Source organism: Lepisma saccharinum, chromosome 14, assembly GCF_977018435.1.
Source record: "Lepisma saccharinum chromosome 14, izLepSacc3.1, whole genome shotgun sequence".
Lineage (NCBI taxonomy): Eukaryota > Metazoa > Arthropoda > Insecta > Zygentoma > Lepismatidae > Lepisma > Lepisma saccharinum.
The window spans coordinates 28,621,492-28,641,363 of NC_139242.1; the positions used below are offsets into that span (position 1 = coordinate 28,621,492).

At 40.5% G+C, this 19,872-nt stretch overlaps 1 protein-coding gene across 3 annotated transcripts in view; it reads left to right on the forward strand.

The window, feature by feature from the left end:
* The window catches only part of LOC145998765 (zinc finger matrin-type protein 3-like), a 374,145-nt gene that overhangs the window by 160,402 nt on the left and 193,871 nt on the right, over nucleotides 1-19,872 (forward strand). For all 3 annotated transcript variants that reach the window (XM_083135332.1, XM_083135330.1, XM_083135331.1), the window contains exon 8: nucleotides 15,313-15,408. In XM_083135332.1, coding sequence (XP_082991458.1) covers nucleotides 15,313-15,408 — 96 coding nt within the window. The remainder of the gene's footprint in view (nucleotides 1-15,312; nucleotides 15,409-19,872) is intronic.

Genomic DNA, 19,872 nt, shown 5'->3' on the forward strand with positions numbered 1-19,872 from the left:
TTTTGAATTACCAAGCTAAGTGCGCACATTCGTCATTTGTCAAGCGAGTAATAATGGACCTCAGTCGTTAGGGCGTCTGACTATTATGCGATAGACCCGGGGTTGATCCCCTGCAGGGCAGAACCGGGATGTTTTCCACCTACTCAAACTGCTCCGGCACCCACCCAGCATCATATGAAGCTGGTACCTTGAGGAAACTTTGAGGTATAAAGGTGGCCAGAAGCGTGGTGCTGATCACATCACCCCTACCTTTAGCCGTGATCAAGAAAGTATGGGGCCCTAACTCCACACCCCTACTATACACCTTCATGGAAAAGTGCAGGGAACACTTTACTTCCTCAAAAAATCTGTTCCAACATATCAAACTGTCACGAAAATTCGTAGACCATGTGACCTACAATTTAAAATAATAGTTTAAAAGCACAATGGAGTATTACGTTTTGGTATATTTGGCACATAAATGTTCTAAAACAAAATCGCGAATTTTGGGAAACTTAACACTAACAAGTCAAAAAAGATAATGCCAATTTTTGGTGCCATAATATATCGGTATCTGTCACATGAAAATGATTGGTTTTAATTTTTTGGGTACGTCGCCACTTATGGTCATTATGCACCCTTCAGTATATACGGGGAAAATTCAATTATCTAAAATCCTTACCTTAAAATTAAAAAAGGGGTATGGAAAATATCTTTCCCAAAATTACCGTACCTACAAGATATCAAACTCTCACGAAGAGGTGTAAGCCATGTAACTTACAATTTGAAACAGTATTTTAAAAACACCATGAAGGTATAATTTCAGATATATGCCAGAAAATGCGCTAAAATGAAAATGTGAATTCTGGGAAAAATAACACCGTATAGTAAAAAATATAAGAAAATACGCCAATTTAAAATAAAATAGAATATCAAGGTCCCTACCGATTATGCATAAATAAAACAAGAATATCAGTTGTAATTTATTGCATTAGTAACAGTGAGTCCTATCCTAATTTTCGGCATAATCACCACCGTTATTCTGGCATTTGTCGTAGCATGGCACTAAATTTTGTATGCCCATGGTATATGTATCTGACAGCAAAGACTGGAACTATCTCTACCGCAGTGTAGCTGTCAAATCCTTGCCCTGCCAGAAACCTCTTCAGTTAAACAAAGAGATGAAAGTCTGTAGATTCAAGGCCAGGGCTGTACAGGGATTGGTCCAAGATCTCTCACCTGAAGTGATGCAAAGGGCGCGTGTGCACTCAGCTGTATGGGGTTGTGCACATTAGACTGGCCTTCCGTGAATGTTATTTAACCACTTAAGTCTAACCTGATTTCTTATTTCTATTAGATTATGATATTCATTATCAAACCATGGCTTACTTTTTCTTGGTTTATGCGTTTCTAGATTATTTATTTCAATTCATACAAATTTTGAAGCATTTGGCATGTGTTTTTTTTTAGAAACATGTAATTTATATTGCAGTCTATATTTCAGTAAAAAACACTTGAACTCGTGACGTTTCAACTCTCTATCAATCAGAGTCTTCCTCACAATTTTTAGTTAGGTTCTGAGGCCGTGTCCGAAAGGTACAAGACCATACTTCGGGAATGGTCTCACAGTTCAGTCTTGAAGCCTTGGACTAGAAGCGAGAATATTTCGAATGCACTTCGACTGCAGCGCCAAATACGGTCAGTAGATAAAACTAAGAACATTGTTTTCCCCGCGTTATAAACACTTGTTTTTCAACATAGAAATCACCTACCATTTTAAGAAGTTCTTATATTTATATTTCCACACAACAGAAGAACTACAACCAAGAACTGGTCGACTTTCGGCTTGCATGATTTCAAAGAAGTGAATAACAAGCACGCGAGAGGAGAGACTACGATCGGTAGTTCCTGTTTTTTTTTATAGTGAAGAAGACAAGACTGCATTGTCGAGGCCTGCGTGCTGCGGACTCCAATGCTCGTTTAATTGGCGCTTAGTAATTGCACTAGGTGACGTCTTTTCCAGCAAGACCGTACTTGAAGCATGCTTTATGGACTTTTCGGACACAATGTCTGAGGAAGATCCTGATAGTGTTAAAACGTCACATGTTAAGTGTTTTTTACTGAAATGTGGACTGCCTTGGTCAGCATATTTAGTGTTTTTTTCTATAATGGAAACAAGGCTTAATCATGTTTCCATTTAAAACATACTATCTGATCTAAAGCATCATAAGATAGTAACAGATGTTATGGTGACAACGTAACAACTGCCACATGTGGTGTAACAGTACAGCAGGGCTCCGTATTTGAAGTTAGCGAAACACTAGTCGTTACTACAAGACGACAAAGTGATTTATGTTTTAATTCGTTATTTCACTTTTAAATTATGTTAGCTTTTGTAATCCCATAAAATATATATCACTCCTCGTAATGCAAATGGACCGTAAGTCTTAAATTGCAGAATAATCTCGGGTTAAGGTCGAAGCATCTCGCTATCCGAAAACTGTGGAAACACCATCCTTCCTCACTTCCACGTAGTGCACCACGGTAAACTGCATTTCTGCAGGCTAATGAGGTTCTGGCGTCTGAACTTACAGCCAGCATAATCCTCTGTATGGTTGTTTTTTTATCCTTATATGTGATGAGTTTTCCTTCACAGCCTTGTCTTTTAACGTAAGGCGATTTTCGTCCTCAGAGACACTTGATGATTTTTTTAATTAATCTAAGGGGTTCCCCGTAGAATTTGATTGTTGATTTGATTTGGCATTTTTAAGACCACTTTATGCACAATAAGGCTAATCGGGACTGGACCTACAGTTTAAAGTGGGATCCGAATCACTATTTGAAAAGTCCAAGAAGCCTAAGTCCTGACTCACCAACAATTTTCGTTTCAAGTAAGCAATCATTTGCTGTAGCATGTAAAGCATTATACAGAATCCTCAAGTGGTAGAAACAGCTTGGTTGATTGATTGAATTAGGTTACTTTACGTCGCTTTTCTGCCACTTTCGGCTATCGCGACGATGAAGATAAGTAATGATTTGATGATGGGACACTCACAAAGAACACCAATGCTCATGCCTGAATTCGAACCGGAAACCCCTGGCGTCGTAGAGCGCTGTGCTAAGAACTCCGCCACGGAGGCCGGATGGTTGAAATATGTTTCACCTCGTTTCCTATGACGTTAGCAAATAGACGCAGCATTGTAAATGGAAAGACGTGAACACGAGTCTAAATGTTTGCCCATAGAGAAGACACAAGGTAGAAGAGAGTGTTGTGTGGAGGCACTCCCTCCGCATACGCACTCGGCTGTGAAAATTGGTCGTCGCGGGAGCTTCCGGCAGTATTGTATTTACGAGCTTGGAATGGGTTGTAAATAATTGAAAGCTCTTCCGGTCTACAGAACTGACTGGCAGGGAGGGTTTTGTGGTTGTAACTAGAGTCTCCTGCTTTGACAGTACACGGTCCCGCACAGTACACAGTGAATTGTGCGAATACGTATTATGTTGTGTATATATAATGAATTTGCCCAAAAAATGTAAGTGGAATACTGACTAATGGAATACTGACTTCTTGGGCTACTTCGAACAATTTCGTCCACCAAGAAAATTCAGATTTTTTTTGTCGCATATGCCAGGCTTGTAAGTAGATCAAGCTAGACATTTATTTTATGCATTTATATAGATTACCAGTATGTATGTATATATGTGTGTGTATGAATATACAATCATACATATTTGGTATGAAGGCATTATTTGCTTGTGCATGGCTTAATTGTAATCTTATTGAGACAATAAAATATATTTTCATAAGGCGTTTGCACCAATGGCAAAATCACGATGTGCAAATTTTGGACTTTTTCCCAGGATTTTTTCCGGTCATTTCCCTGTTTCTGCCCGACTCTAGGGCCCACCCAACCTCATATCAATGGGTACCTGGGGGCAACCGGACGTGATGCTAATCCCATCATCCCAACTATGGCCGAGATCAAGAATATGTGGAGCTCTATACCTCCACACCGCCCCATATGCCTTCGTGGCATTTGTGCACAAGCATAGGGATGCACCTTTACCTTTACCTAGCACAGTTTCTGACTGCTTTTTGTTGATAGATTCCTGTGTTAACTTATGTTACCTAATAAATAAGTAGGTACATAGTTTGCCGATGGCAACATTTATCCAGGTGTAAAACCGGCTTTTTTTCGGGACCTTGAATATTTGTTTTTTTCGGGACCTTGAATATTGAAATGCTTTTATCTAAAAAAAGTTAGATTAGGCACATTCGTGGTGCGACGAATGGTTAGTTTTTCAACTATACTCGCTAGTAATCTTAAAATATTAACTTCACGCATGCTCCAGAATATGCCAGTGTTCTAGCAGCAGAAGTATATTTTTAAATGACTGAGTTCTGTGAATAAGGCTTTGACTCTCAGCGGAAGGTAATCGAAATAGTTGGATACTTTTCTTTCAAATTTCAGACTTGTGTTCAAGAATTCGCTTTTCCTTCTGCCTTCTCGGAAGAGAATGATGGAGTCCGCTGAAAGCCTTGTAACTCCATCACCATCCAGCGCGGTGGAACTCCAAAGTGATTCTAGTGGCTCGTTATTCCTTTGTAACTCTATTTTCTTTTTCCTTAAGTGGGATCTTTTAACAAGTTGCCAACTTTTCCCAGCCGCCGGTAATTCTGGTCCCGGAGAATTCCCCGGCTCATTGTGCGCCCAGGAAGTTGGGAAATTGGATTCTAAACTTTATTTCTGGAATCCGCTGAAAAAAGGTAAAAAAAAAGTGAAGCCCGAAGTCAATCCGCCCGGCGTCTGCTATTGGTGGACGAGACATCATCGCTTTCTCCACCCTCTTCCCTGAGAGAGGGAGTCGTGGTTTCTGGATGGAAAAGGATCTTCCAGTCTCCTGGAGGCTGTTGCTCTTCTCCTCCAGGAGATTCCCTCCACCTCATGTTTCCCAATGTGATCTTATTGAATTGCCGTTGTCAAGTGTGTTGTAAAATTGACGGGATTCGCGGGAGTTGTTTCCCCCCCATTTGCTTGTGTTGGTTGCGCCGAAGGTTTTAGAGCCTCGGATCCACTCTTGTTGTTTCTGGCGTCCCCTGATAGCTGTACCCGAGGCCAACTGTCGCGCGCTCTGGTTCGTAGAAGACGGGTTGGAGATGTGTTGTAGGCACCAGCCACCTCCGTGGATACTGATCAAATGTGTTGTTTCGAACTGGACCCGAACTGTGCAAGGGAGGCCTGTGGACCTTCGAAAAGTAAGAGCATTCCGGGATGAGAATTGGATATGGCTTCTAAAGACCTATTCAAGAAAGATCTGGTCGAAAATTTACACATTAATACCCCAGAATCACGTAGATACATTGCAGACATGAAATTTCTACAGCGTGTTCCGCTTAGAGGGATCGAGAAATAATTATTAATTTGAAGTGTAAATAATGGTTTATTAACACACCTTTTTACATTGATGTATAAACTCTCCGAGTTTGGGGCAATGGTCAGTGCATGTCAATGTGTGCGCCTTGACTGGCCCTGCAGACATCTAAATGGTCCACATTCTTACCGTCGCGTCGAATGTCTGCTGCTCTACTGAATAGTGTTCCCTATTACATATTGGCGCGCATGCGCAAGAACGTGTATTTACTCGGAGAGTTTCTGTATCTTGTAAAATAAAAATCATAACAATGTCTTCCTCAGTTTTTAAACGTTGAGCATTTATTCCTCGATCCCTCTAAGCGGGACATATAAGGTCATAAATGGAAACTTGAGGTGTAGTAGCATCCACTTCACCAACTCTCCCTCAGAGTGCCTGGACGTAACAGAAGGAGCTAGGACACTTTCCACACTGCAACTCCCAGACTCTCACTCGTACAACATTCATTATTCCATAGGTAATCAGTTTAACAACATCTCAAACCAAATAGATATCTTCAGCCGTTATTCGTCTTTTATCACCAACCTACAAAAAAAATATACATAAGCAATTCTATTGTGAAACTGAGCTCTGTACATTTTCGAACTGTTTTGTTTTGTTTCCGGTTTAAAATGACTTATGCTGCACTGGAAATTTCACTAAATAAATAAAATAGTCAACAGTTTTGTACACTATTTCTCCTGGTTTCACTATTATTACTATTATTACAGCTCCTTATCATCTGATACTAGGTCACGTTCACTTAAAGGTTTATTGAACAAAATAAGGAAACTAAGATGTGTGTTATTATTTTTTTTAAATTATTTTTTGCATCAAAGAGCTTCAATATATTTTAAGATTCATAGTTGCCGTGATATCATAAAATTGTACATTAATTGTATTTTAGCAGAGAGAAGTAGTCGCTTGCGTACACCTGTGTGTGTTAGAGGTGGCGTCCCACATTGTTATTATATGCCCCAAAACAGGGATTTATTACCAATAATGGGAATTTTAAGTATTGGTTAAAACAAATTATATAAATTCAATTGTCGCATTGCAAATGTGCTAAATTTTATGTTATTTTATGTATAATCTACTTGCAATCCTCGCTAATGTAAAATTGTTATTGTAATTAAGCTAATTATATATCGTGGGTTCAATACCCGGTGGAGGCACAAGTGGTTCAGACCCCACTTTAAACTGTAGGTCCACTCCCGATTAGCCTTCCTGTGCATAGAGTGGACTTAAAACTCAAACTCAATAATTATATACCAGGTGACCATATTAAAAGTTCCCCTAGTCCGAGCCCTCTGGAGCCCTTTCGAAGCATCGGATTACGATGAAACTTGGTATAGAGGCTTATGGAGACCATGGGAAAGCGAATACTGACGAGAAAAAATAGTTCAAATTTCAGCACAAGATGGGAATGTGGCGCTGAAAGGTATGATATGAAACGGGGAAACGCTTTGTGCGACCATTGACCACACTGTCTTATGCATCTAAAGGGTCGTTCGCGTTGATAATGCGCATGTTGAATACTGCTGTACCGACATAAACTCAAATTACTGGTTGTTGTTACTTCAGCGCCACATTTTCACCTGGTGGTGAAATTTTGAACTATTTTTATTTCGTCAACATTCGTTACCGCATTGTCTCCATAGCCTCTATACCAAGTTTCAGGGCAAGCCGTTGCTTCGAACAGCCTCCAGAGGGCTCTGAGTAAGGCACATCTCGACCCTTTGGATGCATATGACAGTGTGATCAGTAGGGAACAGAACTTTAGGTAAATAAATGTGTTTTTTTTCTGCGATAAGATAGAGACCCTCAGTTTTGCCACAATTCTGATCATAGCCTTATATGTCAACACAGCAAATTTTATTTTACATAAAAACACATCTTTTCCAGTTTTCCGTATGTAAATACATATTTTGCGAATTTTCATTTTAAATACATAAAATCGCTCATTGACTTCAGCTACCTCGAAATCCTCGAAGGAAAAAATGTTTATTCTCTGCACTTCTCTTTCATATCGAGAGTGTTAGGTTTGCTTTGTCTTTGAACACGCTCGCTGGCAGACTTCTGGCGCCTCGCCAACGATCCTATTGGGGGAACATATTAGCCCCACTGGATTTAACGCACAAGTGCTAATGTCTAAATGTACAGACATTTTTGGGAAAAACCAAGATTTTCAAACTTTGTGCCAAATTGCACGTGTTTTGGAAAACTTCAGCGTTAGTGACATTTCGTGCTTGAAATATGCAAGAATTGTTTCTTGTGACGTGGAGCGATCTTTCTCACAATATAAGATTCTTTTTAGAGATAATCGTCACAGATTTACAATGGAGAATTTGGAAAAAACTATGGTGATTCACTGCATATCTTCCAAAAAAATAGCTCACTAAGAGGTAAGCATTTAGAAACTGATTTCAGGTGTTCAAAATGCATGTAATATTTTGTTTTTGTTACTAAATGTTTTTTTATTTTTGTCTCATGTTTTCCTGTTTTTATCACATTTTCAACATTTTCAAAAAATAAATATTTCTGTGTTTTTTAGTACATAAAGTTCCGTTCCCTAGTGATCAGCGATCAATGGGCGCACGAAGCGTTTCCCGGGATGTTGTTCAGTGTGCACCAGATTTCAGCGCCACATTTTCACCTGATGGTGAAATTTTGAACTATTTTTATTTCGTCAACATTCGTCTATACCAAGTTTCAGGGCAATCTGTTACTTCGAATGGGCCCCACAGGGTACCCAATCGTGGACACCCAATACAAAGGATCTAGTTTAGTTCAGAGCTACGAACTGGCTCACCCGGTATTCGAACCCACAACGTATTAGCTTTGCAGAACAATACTATAACCGCCACAAGGGCAAGATTTCTCCAGGTGTCAGGTTGGAACATTTATCTTTCCAGCAATGATGAAACCTGCTCTCACTGTTGCACGGCGAATCCACTCCCCACCGTTCGCACGCAGCCTTCCTTTGCGGTGAACGAGCATGATTTAGTAAAATGTTTTTTTTTCCCTCCCCGCGCAGGATGAACGGGAGAAAGTTGGACTTCTTTCAGGGGAGAGGGAGAGCTGTTGATCTTCCTTCCCTGATTTCTCTACGGAGCACTTCCGTTGTAGAACATAATAAGATTTATCTCGGTCTTCTCCCGAAGGACCGTCACTTCAGGAAGAGTTCTCACCATGCTACACGCAGCGTTTATTCCACTGAAGGAAACCGTCGTGTTGCTTAGCTTAGTTGCGTCTGTGCATAGCTTGTGCATTGGAAGTGGTGAAGAATGACCCGAAGTACAGAAATTGTCCTAATCCAAGTAGGTTGAGCCAGTCTGTTTGAATGTTAGAAATCCAATACTGGCATCTGTGCTTTTGCATAAGGGATGATCAGAAAGAAAGGTTGCAAAGCCTGTAAATTACAGGGTACTGTTTATAATTTGGAAATGAGCATGCAGGGTGAAAGCGGGCACATGCCACTTCCGCTTCATATAATCGCCGTTCCTGTTCAAATTCTTATCACACAGCGTAAGATTATGTTGCTCATTCCGAACAGAATTTTGCGTCAATATTTCGGAACCATCTGATGGCAGTTGTTTCCACATCTTCAATGCTCTCAATTGGTGCCAAATCCAACTGTTTTCTTCAAGTGACAGGTTTTCTTCTAGTCTGGTAATTCACTTTCTACTTTTCTAGTGATTAACAATTTCTGTTTGCAGCTGTAGGAGCATAAAAATATAATACGTTTGGTTGAAAATATATTTTAACGCCGGAAGGAAAATTTTCGTGAACTATCGGTCTTTCATCTTATTTATGATTCTTAGTGTGTCCCCGAAGCTCGTGCGCCCCCACGCACCGAGGCGGTTGCGAGGGTGTTTCAAGGTTTCCCAGTCAAACTTTATCAACAAGCAACGGTTTGACGTGCGTTACGGCGACGTGCATTGTCATGAAGAAAGAACACTCCACTGCGTAGTTTCCTTCTGATGGCCTCCCGAAAATGCTGAATTATCTGCCAGAAGGCATCCGGATGCAGTGCGTCGATGTTCGAGGATTTCCACCAGTAAATAGTGAGACGCGTCCCAGAATACAGAATAGAGAACTTTTCTGGCTGATGGGATCGCTTTGAACTTCTTATTGCGTTGCTCCGAAGGCACGGCACCATATTGCTACATACTGCCTTGATACCACACCTTTACCATAAACTTCCACCAGTTTGCTATGAATTTGGGCAACCGAAACATTTTTGTTCCGCAAAAAACGAATCAACAAGCCTCATTTCTGCCCTTAACCAATTTTCAATTTGAGCAGTCAACAGCAACTTCAGGTCGGAACGGAAGACATGTACACGTGCAACGAGATATACTAGCACACACGCACATATTTACTTGACTCTTCTACATCTATGCTGAAATGTATGACCCTTGTAACATTCGCAGCTCACCAAGGTGACAAGAACATGTATGGAAGAGCAACACCCTATCCTCATAATCGTGATTAACATAAAGGGATAGAAAAGCGACGTTATGTACCGAAATACGTCTGTTTTACGCCACTCTTGGCTAATCGTGACGATGAAGATGATTGATTGGGTTTATTTCACTTCGCTTTTCTGCCACTTTTTGGCTAATCGCGAAGCAAAAAAGGCAATGCGTATGCTAGGCTTAATTTACAGATTCACCGAAATCCATAACCCGAAAGCACTTTCCATTTACTTCAAAACATTTGTATCCCCCATTCTAGAATACTGTTCACCCATTTGGAACATGGCTGCCCATTCTCATACCTCCAAGATCGAGCGTGTTCTCAGTTTTTTCCTCTCCATCGTTCGATATAGAGTGCCTGCCCTGAGACACCTACCTAAGAGAGATCTGCTTGTAAACTTAAACATAAATACTCCAGAATCACGTAGATACGTTGCAGATATGAAATTACTACATAAGATCATTAATGGAAACCTAACATTCAGCATCCCACTCCACGAACTATCCCTCAGGGTGCCTAGACACAAAACACGGAGCAAGGAAACTTTCCACACTGCAACTCCCAGACTCTCACTCATTCAACGTTCACTATTTCATAGGCTACCAGATCAGTTCAATGTCATCCCAAACCAAATCGATATATTCAGTTCATATCCATCTTTCATCACCAACATAGAAAAAAATGTATATAAGTAATGCTTTTGTGAAACTCATCTGTTTACCTAGGTACTGTCTTGACTTGTTTATGTTTATATTTATATTAAGTGTATTTTATTTTATTTTATCTTGTTTCGTGTGTTCATTTTAACACTAGTGTACTGTTTTACTGTTGTTTCTTTCCGGTTTAAAATGGCTTCTGCTGTACTGGAAATTTCAATAAAGAAATAGATAAGGATGAGTGATGGTATGATGAAATTGTTGAAGGGACACTCACACCTGTTAAAACATGTTTTTAAACAGTTCGAAGCAAGTGTCTTACAATATCAGAACTTAAGAGCTGCAGCAAGCTCACTAATCGTTCTTCCCAGTTATTAGCAAAGTATTTGGACGATGAATGAGTATCGCCGAAGATAGAGACATCTGTTGGGCTGCTGCTAAACTACTAGCCAGTAACATGCGATGATTCTGGAGGCCCACCGAGGCGTCTTGTTCAGCACCGCCGTTGGTGGTCCTATTCGCCAAGGGTCTCCAAAACATGGTTACGCACGTTGAGAGCTTGAGATTAAGTTCAGGCATGTTCTACATTTGGGTATAGAGGAACTCTGAAAGCACCGGTGCTATATCCCATTAGCGCCAGTAGTTTGTAAAGCAACGGAGCAAATTCCCACCAACAGAACCAAGATGACAGCTCCATTGTGTCCATTTAAATCCCATCACGAGTCGATTTTAATGATAAGGTCCTCCATCGTTCCCTCAGTTGATACCCCCCCCCCCCCTTTCCCAGTCGATGATGATCAGGCACTTTCTTCCTCGCAATCAATTGATAGTTGCGCCATCAAAGCGTCGATCCTGCCTAATATCCGGAGGGAGGCGGTGGAAAATTTTACATAAAAGCCGAAGGAAATTGGCGGATTTCAATTTCAAACAGACGACCGCTAAGGCAAACTCCCCCGAATTCCCCTCCGAGGGCGCAGGACAGTTCAAGACGGTGGCTGGGTCTCCCAGGGTCCTGTGTAAACAGAGAATCCTTGCTCGTTAGCTTGCGAGGAAATCTTTATAGCCGGATTCCCATCAAACCCGACAGCGGAGACGTTCTGGAGTCTCCTCCCCCTCTCTCCCTATCGACAAAGATGAGATTTAGTGAGGAAGGGAGGGGCCGAAGTGGGTTTTAAAGGAACTGCTTTGTGTTTCGCCTTGGCGTGATCCCCTCTTTGGCTCTTGCACCTTCCTTTCAGTGTCTCATCTTTTTTTTAAAGGGTTTCCAACATGTATGATGCTAACTGTAAATTTAAAACTTTTAGGTTGGATATTGAAAACAACTTGTAGCGACTTTAAGTTTTTGGATTCGAGCAGTTATTGTAATTTAAGACAAACTGCGTCTTGAATTATTCAAAGAAAGGCACAACTTTTTCCGACCTCCGTGGCGTAGTGGTTAGCACAGCGCGCTACGACGCCAGGGGTCCCGGATTCGAATCTTGGCCTGGGTATGGGTGTACTTTGTGACTGTCCCTTCATCAATTTTATACTTTATGTCCTATAAAACTTTAAAATATGTATGTAATTATGTTATAAAAATGGAAAAATATGTCATGAAAAATTAAAAATATGTCAGAAAAATTCAGAAGTATACCCAGTAAAGCCAAAAATATGCACAACAGTACTTTCGAATGTCTCATTATACGGGATGTCAGTATCTTCCAGGGAATATCGACTACGATGGGGTGGGGTATTAAATGAAGTCAGAATCCATTTAACCATAAAATGTTATTTGCTATTATGTCAGATTTACACCTTTGTGGAAAGTAAAGCATAATTGGCAGCTCGCTATAAAAAAAGGGGGAATTTTTGTTCTGTGCTAGTTGGTAAGAAGATGAAATCTGCTTTAATTTCTTCGTTCGTAATTTCCTTATCCTGCCATCGATAATATGAACTATCCGTTGTGCTAAAGGTACGAATTATAAAATAAAAATAAGTAAATTATAAAATAACCGATTATATACAAGACAATTACGAAATTATACAAAAATATGTCTTATTACGAGAAAATTGAAGAAATATGTTGTAAAAACACGAAATTTGTAAAATATGTCAAAATATGCCTTATCAAGTTTGTCTATTTCGACTGATTTTCATCAGATATGTAAAAATATCACCCCAGTATCCGATCTGATGCCAAATAAAATATATGTTATAACATAAAGTCCAGGGCCCTAATAATCACCTATCCTCATCTTAGCGAATAGCCACAAATGGCAGAAAAGAGAAGTAAAATAAACCAAATCAAGAACAATAACGAAGAAGAAGAAGAAGTTGTTTTTCAATGATAGAAGCAAAAGGGTGCTGAACAGAGGCCAGCATAATCTGCATTTTACCTACCCACTGCCCGCTTGCCGCGAGGACAGGTATACCTGCTCGCCTGCCCACGGCAACGAGTCGACTTGCGTCTTTACCCGGGTTCTTCGTCTTCCAGGCGCTCTGCGCTTACAAGGTAACTGGGCATTCAACAAGAGCCGGGCGCCTGCAAAACCTGCTGGAAGGAAACAGCCCTCCGGCAGCGTGTCGCTTCAGGTGTTTCATCACCACGTGGACAGCTTCAGCCAGTGTTGCCTACTTACGTAGCTCGTAAATCCTACGAGGTCCTAGGAGGAGCTCTCTCCTCCAAGGAGAATTTATATACTTAGCGATTTCAGTTCAGCGTAAGCAGTTTTTATCTTATTGCCAGGAAATGCACGCAGTATTACAGCTTCATTTATTTAAATGAATGATCGAACAAACAAAAATCTCCTCACTGAAAACTAATTGCTTTTCATTGCATGGTGCCTTAACCAGGCACGCAGTGGCGCAACCAGAGGGGGTAGGGTGCATTGCTCACAAGCTTGGACGGAAATTAAGTCTAGCGGAAGGGTCAGGGTGGGGGTCAAACATTAAAGTACAAGAAAAAACAGACTAGCAGAATTTAAGAGTAGCAGGGCTAAAGGGTACTCAAGATGGAATTAATTTTCATATTTTTCTTGCATTTTCCTTCCAGACGGCCAAGGGCACCTGCAGAGGGGGAATGGAGGGGTAATTGCAACCCCTTGATTTCAAATTTTATGAAAGTAGAAATATATTATAAAATATTATCCAGTCTCATCAAGTTCAATGCCGTAGCAAAGGGGTAGCGGGAGTCGGCCCTGAGCGCCGAACGATCTAAGTGAGAAAAGTTTTAAAACAGAGAATGCTATGGCGGCCCGTGATATTATTTGCTATTAATGTTGGTTTGTTACGAGTTGGATGAATTGATTATGTAATACGTCCCTCCATGTGAAAAGAAAATATTGTAGATGGAAATTTTACATGCCATATGTCTGTACATTCGGAATGCATTTATCATGCACTTTCTTTCTTTCAAAAACAGTTTGTGTGCTTGTTTTCCATTATTAGCTAATGTGAAATTGACGTGTTGAAAAAAAATATTTCTAATCCTCTGTTTCAACACAAATGCGCGTGAGAACCGACTTCTACCCCCTTTTTGCGTGATTTATGAGGATTATAATGCCTTTCATGCTACTTTATTACTATTATTGTGATTGTTCTTGTTGGCACGTTTATCCAAGTACTTGGCCCTACCCCCCAAACGAGGGTAACGGCAATGGCCCTGGCTGGCTACGGCCCTGGTGTTCGCAGTAGAACAGTGTGTTGTTCGACTCGCGACCTCAGCGTCGAACGTGACATGTTTCAGTCCTGTCCTATATCACTATATATACGTATATTGGTTGTTTACGACATATACTTATGGATCCTGTGCCACGGAAAACCTATTTCAATGTGTGTGTGGGGGTGGGTAGCAACATTCGTAAATCTCATTTCATTGGTGATGTGGCTTACGAAGCTTCGAGTTCCCTTTTTTAAGTAGTGAAAATCTATTGCAGTTGGCAACACTGCAGAACGGTGTGGGCCAGGTGCATTTTCTACTCGAAGCAACTACGTCATGCAGAGGGAGGGGTCTGCAGTTGATGGAAAGAACGAACTGAGACCTACTAGGTATCGTAAGACTGCGGGTACCCGGCGGGTCTACAATGCCTGCCAGGAACGATCTGTGCAGGTGGGCATACAAGCTGCTCAAGCGAGGGTGTTGCGCAGGTTGCATGGCATTTCAGGAGCGATGTCTCGCGAACGGGTCTGCTCCAGGTCTTGTGCAGGCCTTTAGTGCTGAACGAAGCTGTCTTTTTTATTTGGTTTATTTTACTTCGCTTTTCTGTCACTTTTGGCTAATCGCAAGGATGAGGATTAGTGACGATATGATGATATTGATGAATGGGCACTCACAAAGAACACTCATGCCCAGGCCGGGATTCGAACCCGGAACTTCTGACGTCGTAGCGTGTGCTAACCACTCCGCCACGAAAGCCAGCGTTTAACTTTTTCTCAACACTTCCAAAATCTTATGACGAGGTTACTGTTCCATGTCGCTTAAGATCTTTTAAGTTAACCTCCGTAAAAACAATCGAAAGTGTGCGGGTTCAAATCCCGTAAATGGCCACCATGACTGCGTCTCAAATTACTCCAGGCGAATGCTGTGATTGTATCATTAATGAAAGCCACGGCTTTCTCTCATTTCAATGATGTTTTCATCCCAGCGAAGTTAAATTAATGAAGGAACCAGTAGAATATGTTACTTTCTTTTTGTGATCGATTATACTGCCATAAATTACTACTATGTAGCAAATTTCATCAGAATAACCTAGATTGGTAAATAGAGGTGATCTTTTATTAACCAGAAAAGTTTTTCTCATTTCAGTACCTGCGGATTCTATCCTAGCCAGTGTTATTAAGACTGAAAATGGATCAAAGAAATCACGCTCAAAGGATTTCTCCATCTATAGAACTCCGTCAGGTGAGTGACTCTACGGGAAGCTACTGTTAACACTCACCGCACTGTCTGTGTGCATGTAGTTAGGGTGGCTTAGAATTTGGTAGCACCTCTTGGTTTCTCTGATAGCACCCTGCACTTGCACATTAACAACCGCACCTTTACTTTGTTTATTTAAGAATAAACGTTGGCAGCGATGACGTCATTCGGTCCGCAGACATTAAAACTCGGAAAAAATGTAAAATGTTGTTAACTTTTAAGAAAATGTTCGTGTTTGGGGTCAGTGCAAATCAAACAATGGTAAAACAGTTAGTTCTATAATTAACCACGCACCAAAATATTCCTCATGTGTTATGTGTACGATGATATGCTGCCTTGCATTTGCCTGCCGTCCAACCATTAAATGCTGCTAAGTTGTGAAACATAAACAAAAATTGATGTACAGTCTTATTTATTTTGCCCGAAAACGTGGTGGATTTGAATGTACTGGGTGCGCTTGCCCTATTATCTAAATTGTTGTTTCGTTTTGAGAAAAAGTAGAAGGAGGTGCAATTTTCAAAATAATTATGTTGGAGGTTGAGTGAACTTAGATCACGAGCTCTCCTCTGTGTTCTAGTCAGCATTCAGTGAGACGCAGGGGTTGATGCCAATGCAAGAGTTTCTAATTCCTCTAGTGTTATTTCTAGTTCATCAACAAGGGAGGGTTTCCGCGAGCCTCCCCTCTCAGCGGCGGCTGCGAGCACTGTTGGCAACTTAGCTCTTTTTGAGCCAGATCTTTCGTGTACTCGCTTGGCTCTGAACTGGGACGCCCGCCCTCTGTCCCACTATGGTACCATCACTGGCTCCGGCCCACATAGATCAACTTTTGCCATGAATATAAATTTTGCACGTGATATTGTTGTATTGGCTGCGTCGCCCCATTCTCTCTTACCTATTTTTTTTATGGCCCCGTGGCTGACGTGATGATGACATAATATTGTTATCCGGGTCCATCGACCATCGGTGGATTATTGAGATGGTTGACGCCGCCAGATTTAGACGGCGAAAACCAAGAATAATTTCATGACGGCAATAGCAGCGTCCCCCACTCGTTTGACACCTGAAATTATCCTAGGAGGCACTTTATCCAGCCTTCGTAAAATCTAGCTCCTTGAAAGTCAGTTTTAACTCCATTTAAGGTTAAATTTAGCTCCTTTACGCGCATCAGGTTTGGCAACACTGCTGCGGAGAGGAGTTTTGCGCCAGAGAAATACATTACGCTTTTGAGAGTATTATTTTATTTGTTCTCTTGGGAATAACAAACTTCCGATGGCGCAGAAAAACACTTGAATGGAAATAGGACAGGTTGAAGATTTTGTTTGTGTTGAAAAAGTCAGATTAGACGTAACTTGAAGTTGCCTCTCCATGAGGAATATATGGGATCCTGTAAATACTTATTCGTCTAATTTTTTTACAGATCGTATCTGGCTTAATAATCAACTTAAAAAAGCTGCTTCCACTTCCAGCATGAGGGGGAAATTCATACTCACTTTTGCCTCTATTGTTTTCTTCAGTAGCAGTTTAAATTTCGATCTCATTGAAATAAATGTCCACCTTCTACGAAACTGTCCCTCGTAGCCTTAAAAAAATTGAATTGAGAATTTCTGAATAGCCGGGGGAGGGGCCTCCATCGTGTACGTTGATAATCAGGACAGCCTTTGCCGAGTGACCATCCTAATTAACGCCGCCCAAAGAACGCTACAGGGAAAAAGTTTTAACTATTTATAGGACTTTACATGCATGACCCCTGGAAACTGTCACGAACCCAGGACCTTTACCATTAGGCTGTCCCCTAAAGTTCTTTTGACACATACACCAAATCAATAAATCAACAAAGGAATAAAACAGGCAAAAATCAACACCCTAATTGAATGGCTTCGGTGTAAAACATGGTAAGTGATTTTTTGGTAATTTCTGAGTTCATTAAGAAAAAAAAAGGTTATTAGAAGCTGTACTGTAGATAAATTGTTTTCGTGTTGTTTTTACCAATTTCAGAAAGCTTCACTGATTCGAATGCAAATTGTATAACATGGCTATTTCACTCGAAAATTGAAGGGTGACACCTTTTACGGTACTTTTAAACTCAAAAATGACCAAAATGTCACTTACCATGTTTTACACCCGAGCCCTTCAATTATAAGTTATCAAAGCAAGAAGAAGTTGTTATGCTTTACTTCTTGTGGTGGAGAGTAACATGCCTTGGCTCGACCTGTTACTTGATTTCGTTACTTCCCCAGGCAAATAAGATGCATTACACTTTCAATAAATAACAAAAACGGTTCAATGTAATTAAAAGACATTGAATAATGTTTTGAATAACTACCATATTATTTACCATGGATATTAGGGAAAAACTCAGTTCTTTTATCTTTGAATGATTGCTCAGACGTTCAGTTTAGAAATATATAACAAGACTATTTATTTCGTTGATTAAAATTTATTCAAAGAATTACATAAGAAATAACCCCCACATTAAAATTGTCATGATCCAATTAATGATATTCTATTTTTTTTAAATATATATAGGAGAATCGTACGTTGGTCTAGACCATCAGTGCTATTTCAGAAATGTATCAAGCTTGTCACTTGTATACATGACATGGTTCTCTAATTCCCTCTCTTTCTTGTTTGTTCAATAAATTGCTACGCAAAAATAGACTAAACTTGATTGAAATTACAACGACTAATTATGCGCTATTCTTGAAATTACTAAATCAAAACAGTATTGATTCTTTTTCCACCCTGTCACTGTCTCTTTAATCCCAGATTAAATAAAAACCTTGACAGTGTCGAATCTACAATTTTAAACTAATAATTTCGCGCAACAAGGTACTTGGCTTTTCACCAATGGATAAACATATACTTGAAAATAAACGCGTCCCTTAATCCACCCGGATACGACGTTTCTCTAAGAACAATAACAATGTCCACCGAAAACTAAGCGTTGGTATGGCACCAAGCGACTTTTCTATGAAAAAATGGTTGAACCGTGACCGCTAGCCCTAAAGACTAGACACAGTCACTCTGCCGACACCGAGAAAACCTTCCAAGGTCTCCCCTCTTCCCCAAAAAACGTAAGAATGCCAACCTTCGATACTCAATCGATTCCCAGGGCCTCCCCGATGGCGCAGTGGTAGCGTCGTCGCCTTGTAATCAAGGAGTCCCGGGTTGGATTCCCTGTGGAGGCACATAGTGGTTCGGATCCCACTTTAAACTGTAGGTCCAGTACCGATTAGTGTTACTGTGCATAAAGTGGTCTTAAAACAACAAATCAATCCACTCCAATCGATTCCCTTATATTCGCGATTCGAAAAAAAAAAAACCAGTAAACGGAACTTTTTACACCCCCCCCCCCCCTTTCAGGTTTGAAAAGACAAGATTTTAAAACTAACCGCCTTCTACAAGCTGGCTTTCACCATCACGTAGGCCAGTCCTACAGCAGGTTACCTTTGAATCTGCATATTAAAAAGTATTACTTTCACTAAGCAAAAAATAATATTGACCGTACACAAACGCCACTATAAAAAAAGGTTCATGTAGTGATTGTATCATTACAAAGTATATGCAGAATTTGTAAAATCTTTCCGAAATTTTAACCTTAAAAAAGCATGGTTGTCGGACCATGAATTATTTTACTACAGTTGTTTTCTTACTTCGGAAACTCATAACTTTTCTTCACACCGCTCCCATATGCAGTCACGCGAGGAGCATGCTGCAGGTACTGATGTGATACGTTCACCTTGCTCGGCGCATGCAGTGCGTCGTCTTTGTTGAAAACGACATGAATAATCCATTACGAACATATCTTCCTCGCAGGAGCATATATCTCGTGCGAGGGAACATGTAACATTGACTGAGCGCACTCAAGAGAAATTCTCTTCTGCTCAACTTTTTTTTTTCGGTTGATGACGAAAACAGCGTTTGTTACTTCTTGCGTACGTCACAGCAGGGTCGCCTCCTGAGGGACTGACGCAGGTAGAATATTTATCTAGTGAGAATTAAGGAAGTTGGAATTGTTAAGTGGGATCTCGTCTGCATTGACGTAGACTGTGGTAACTTTGCTTTGATTGTCATATTCTCGGTGCTATTTCGTTTGTGTTTTGTCGTGCCGTCATAGTTCTCAGACTTTTCTAGTTCATTTTTAGAATTATACTTACTTTTCTCGTGTTTTCGTGAATATGGAATATTTGAACTTATGTAGCACCACTGGCGGTCCGGCCACGTTGTATTATATTTATATGTTTCTTCAGCGATGTTAGAAAACGATGAAACCTGTAATCCTAAATCTAATCGTCAAATTCGAGCCATGTTATCAAGAGAGGACTTTTTTTTTTATTGATTTGGGTTTATTTTTTCCGCTTTTCAGTCATTTTTTGGCTATTCGTGAAGATGAAATGAGATGAACAAAGAACACCCGTGCCCAAGCCTAGGTTTGAACCCAGGAGTCTT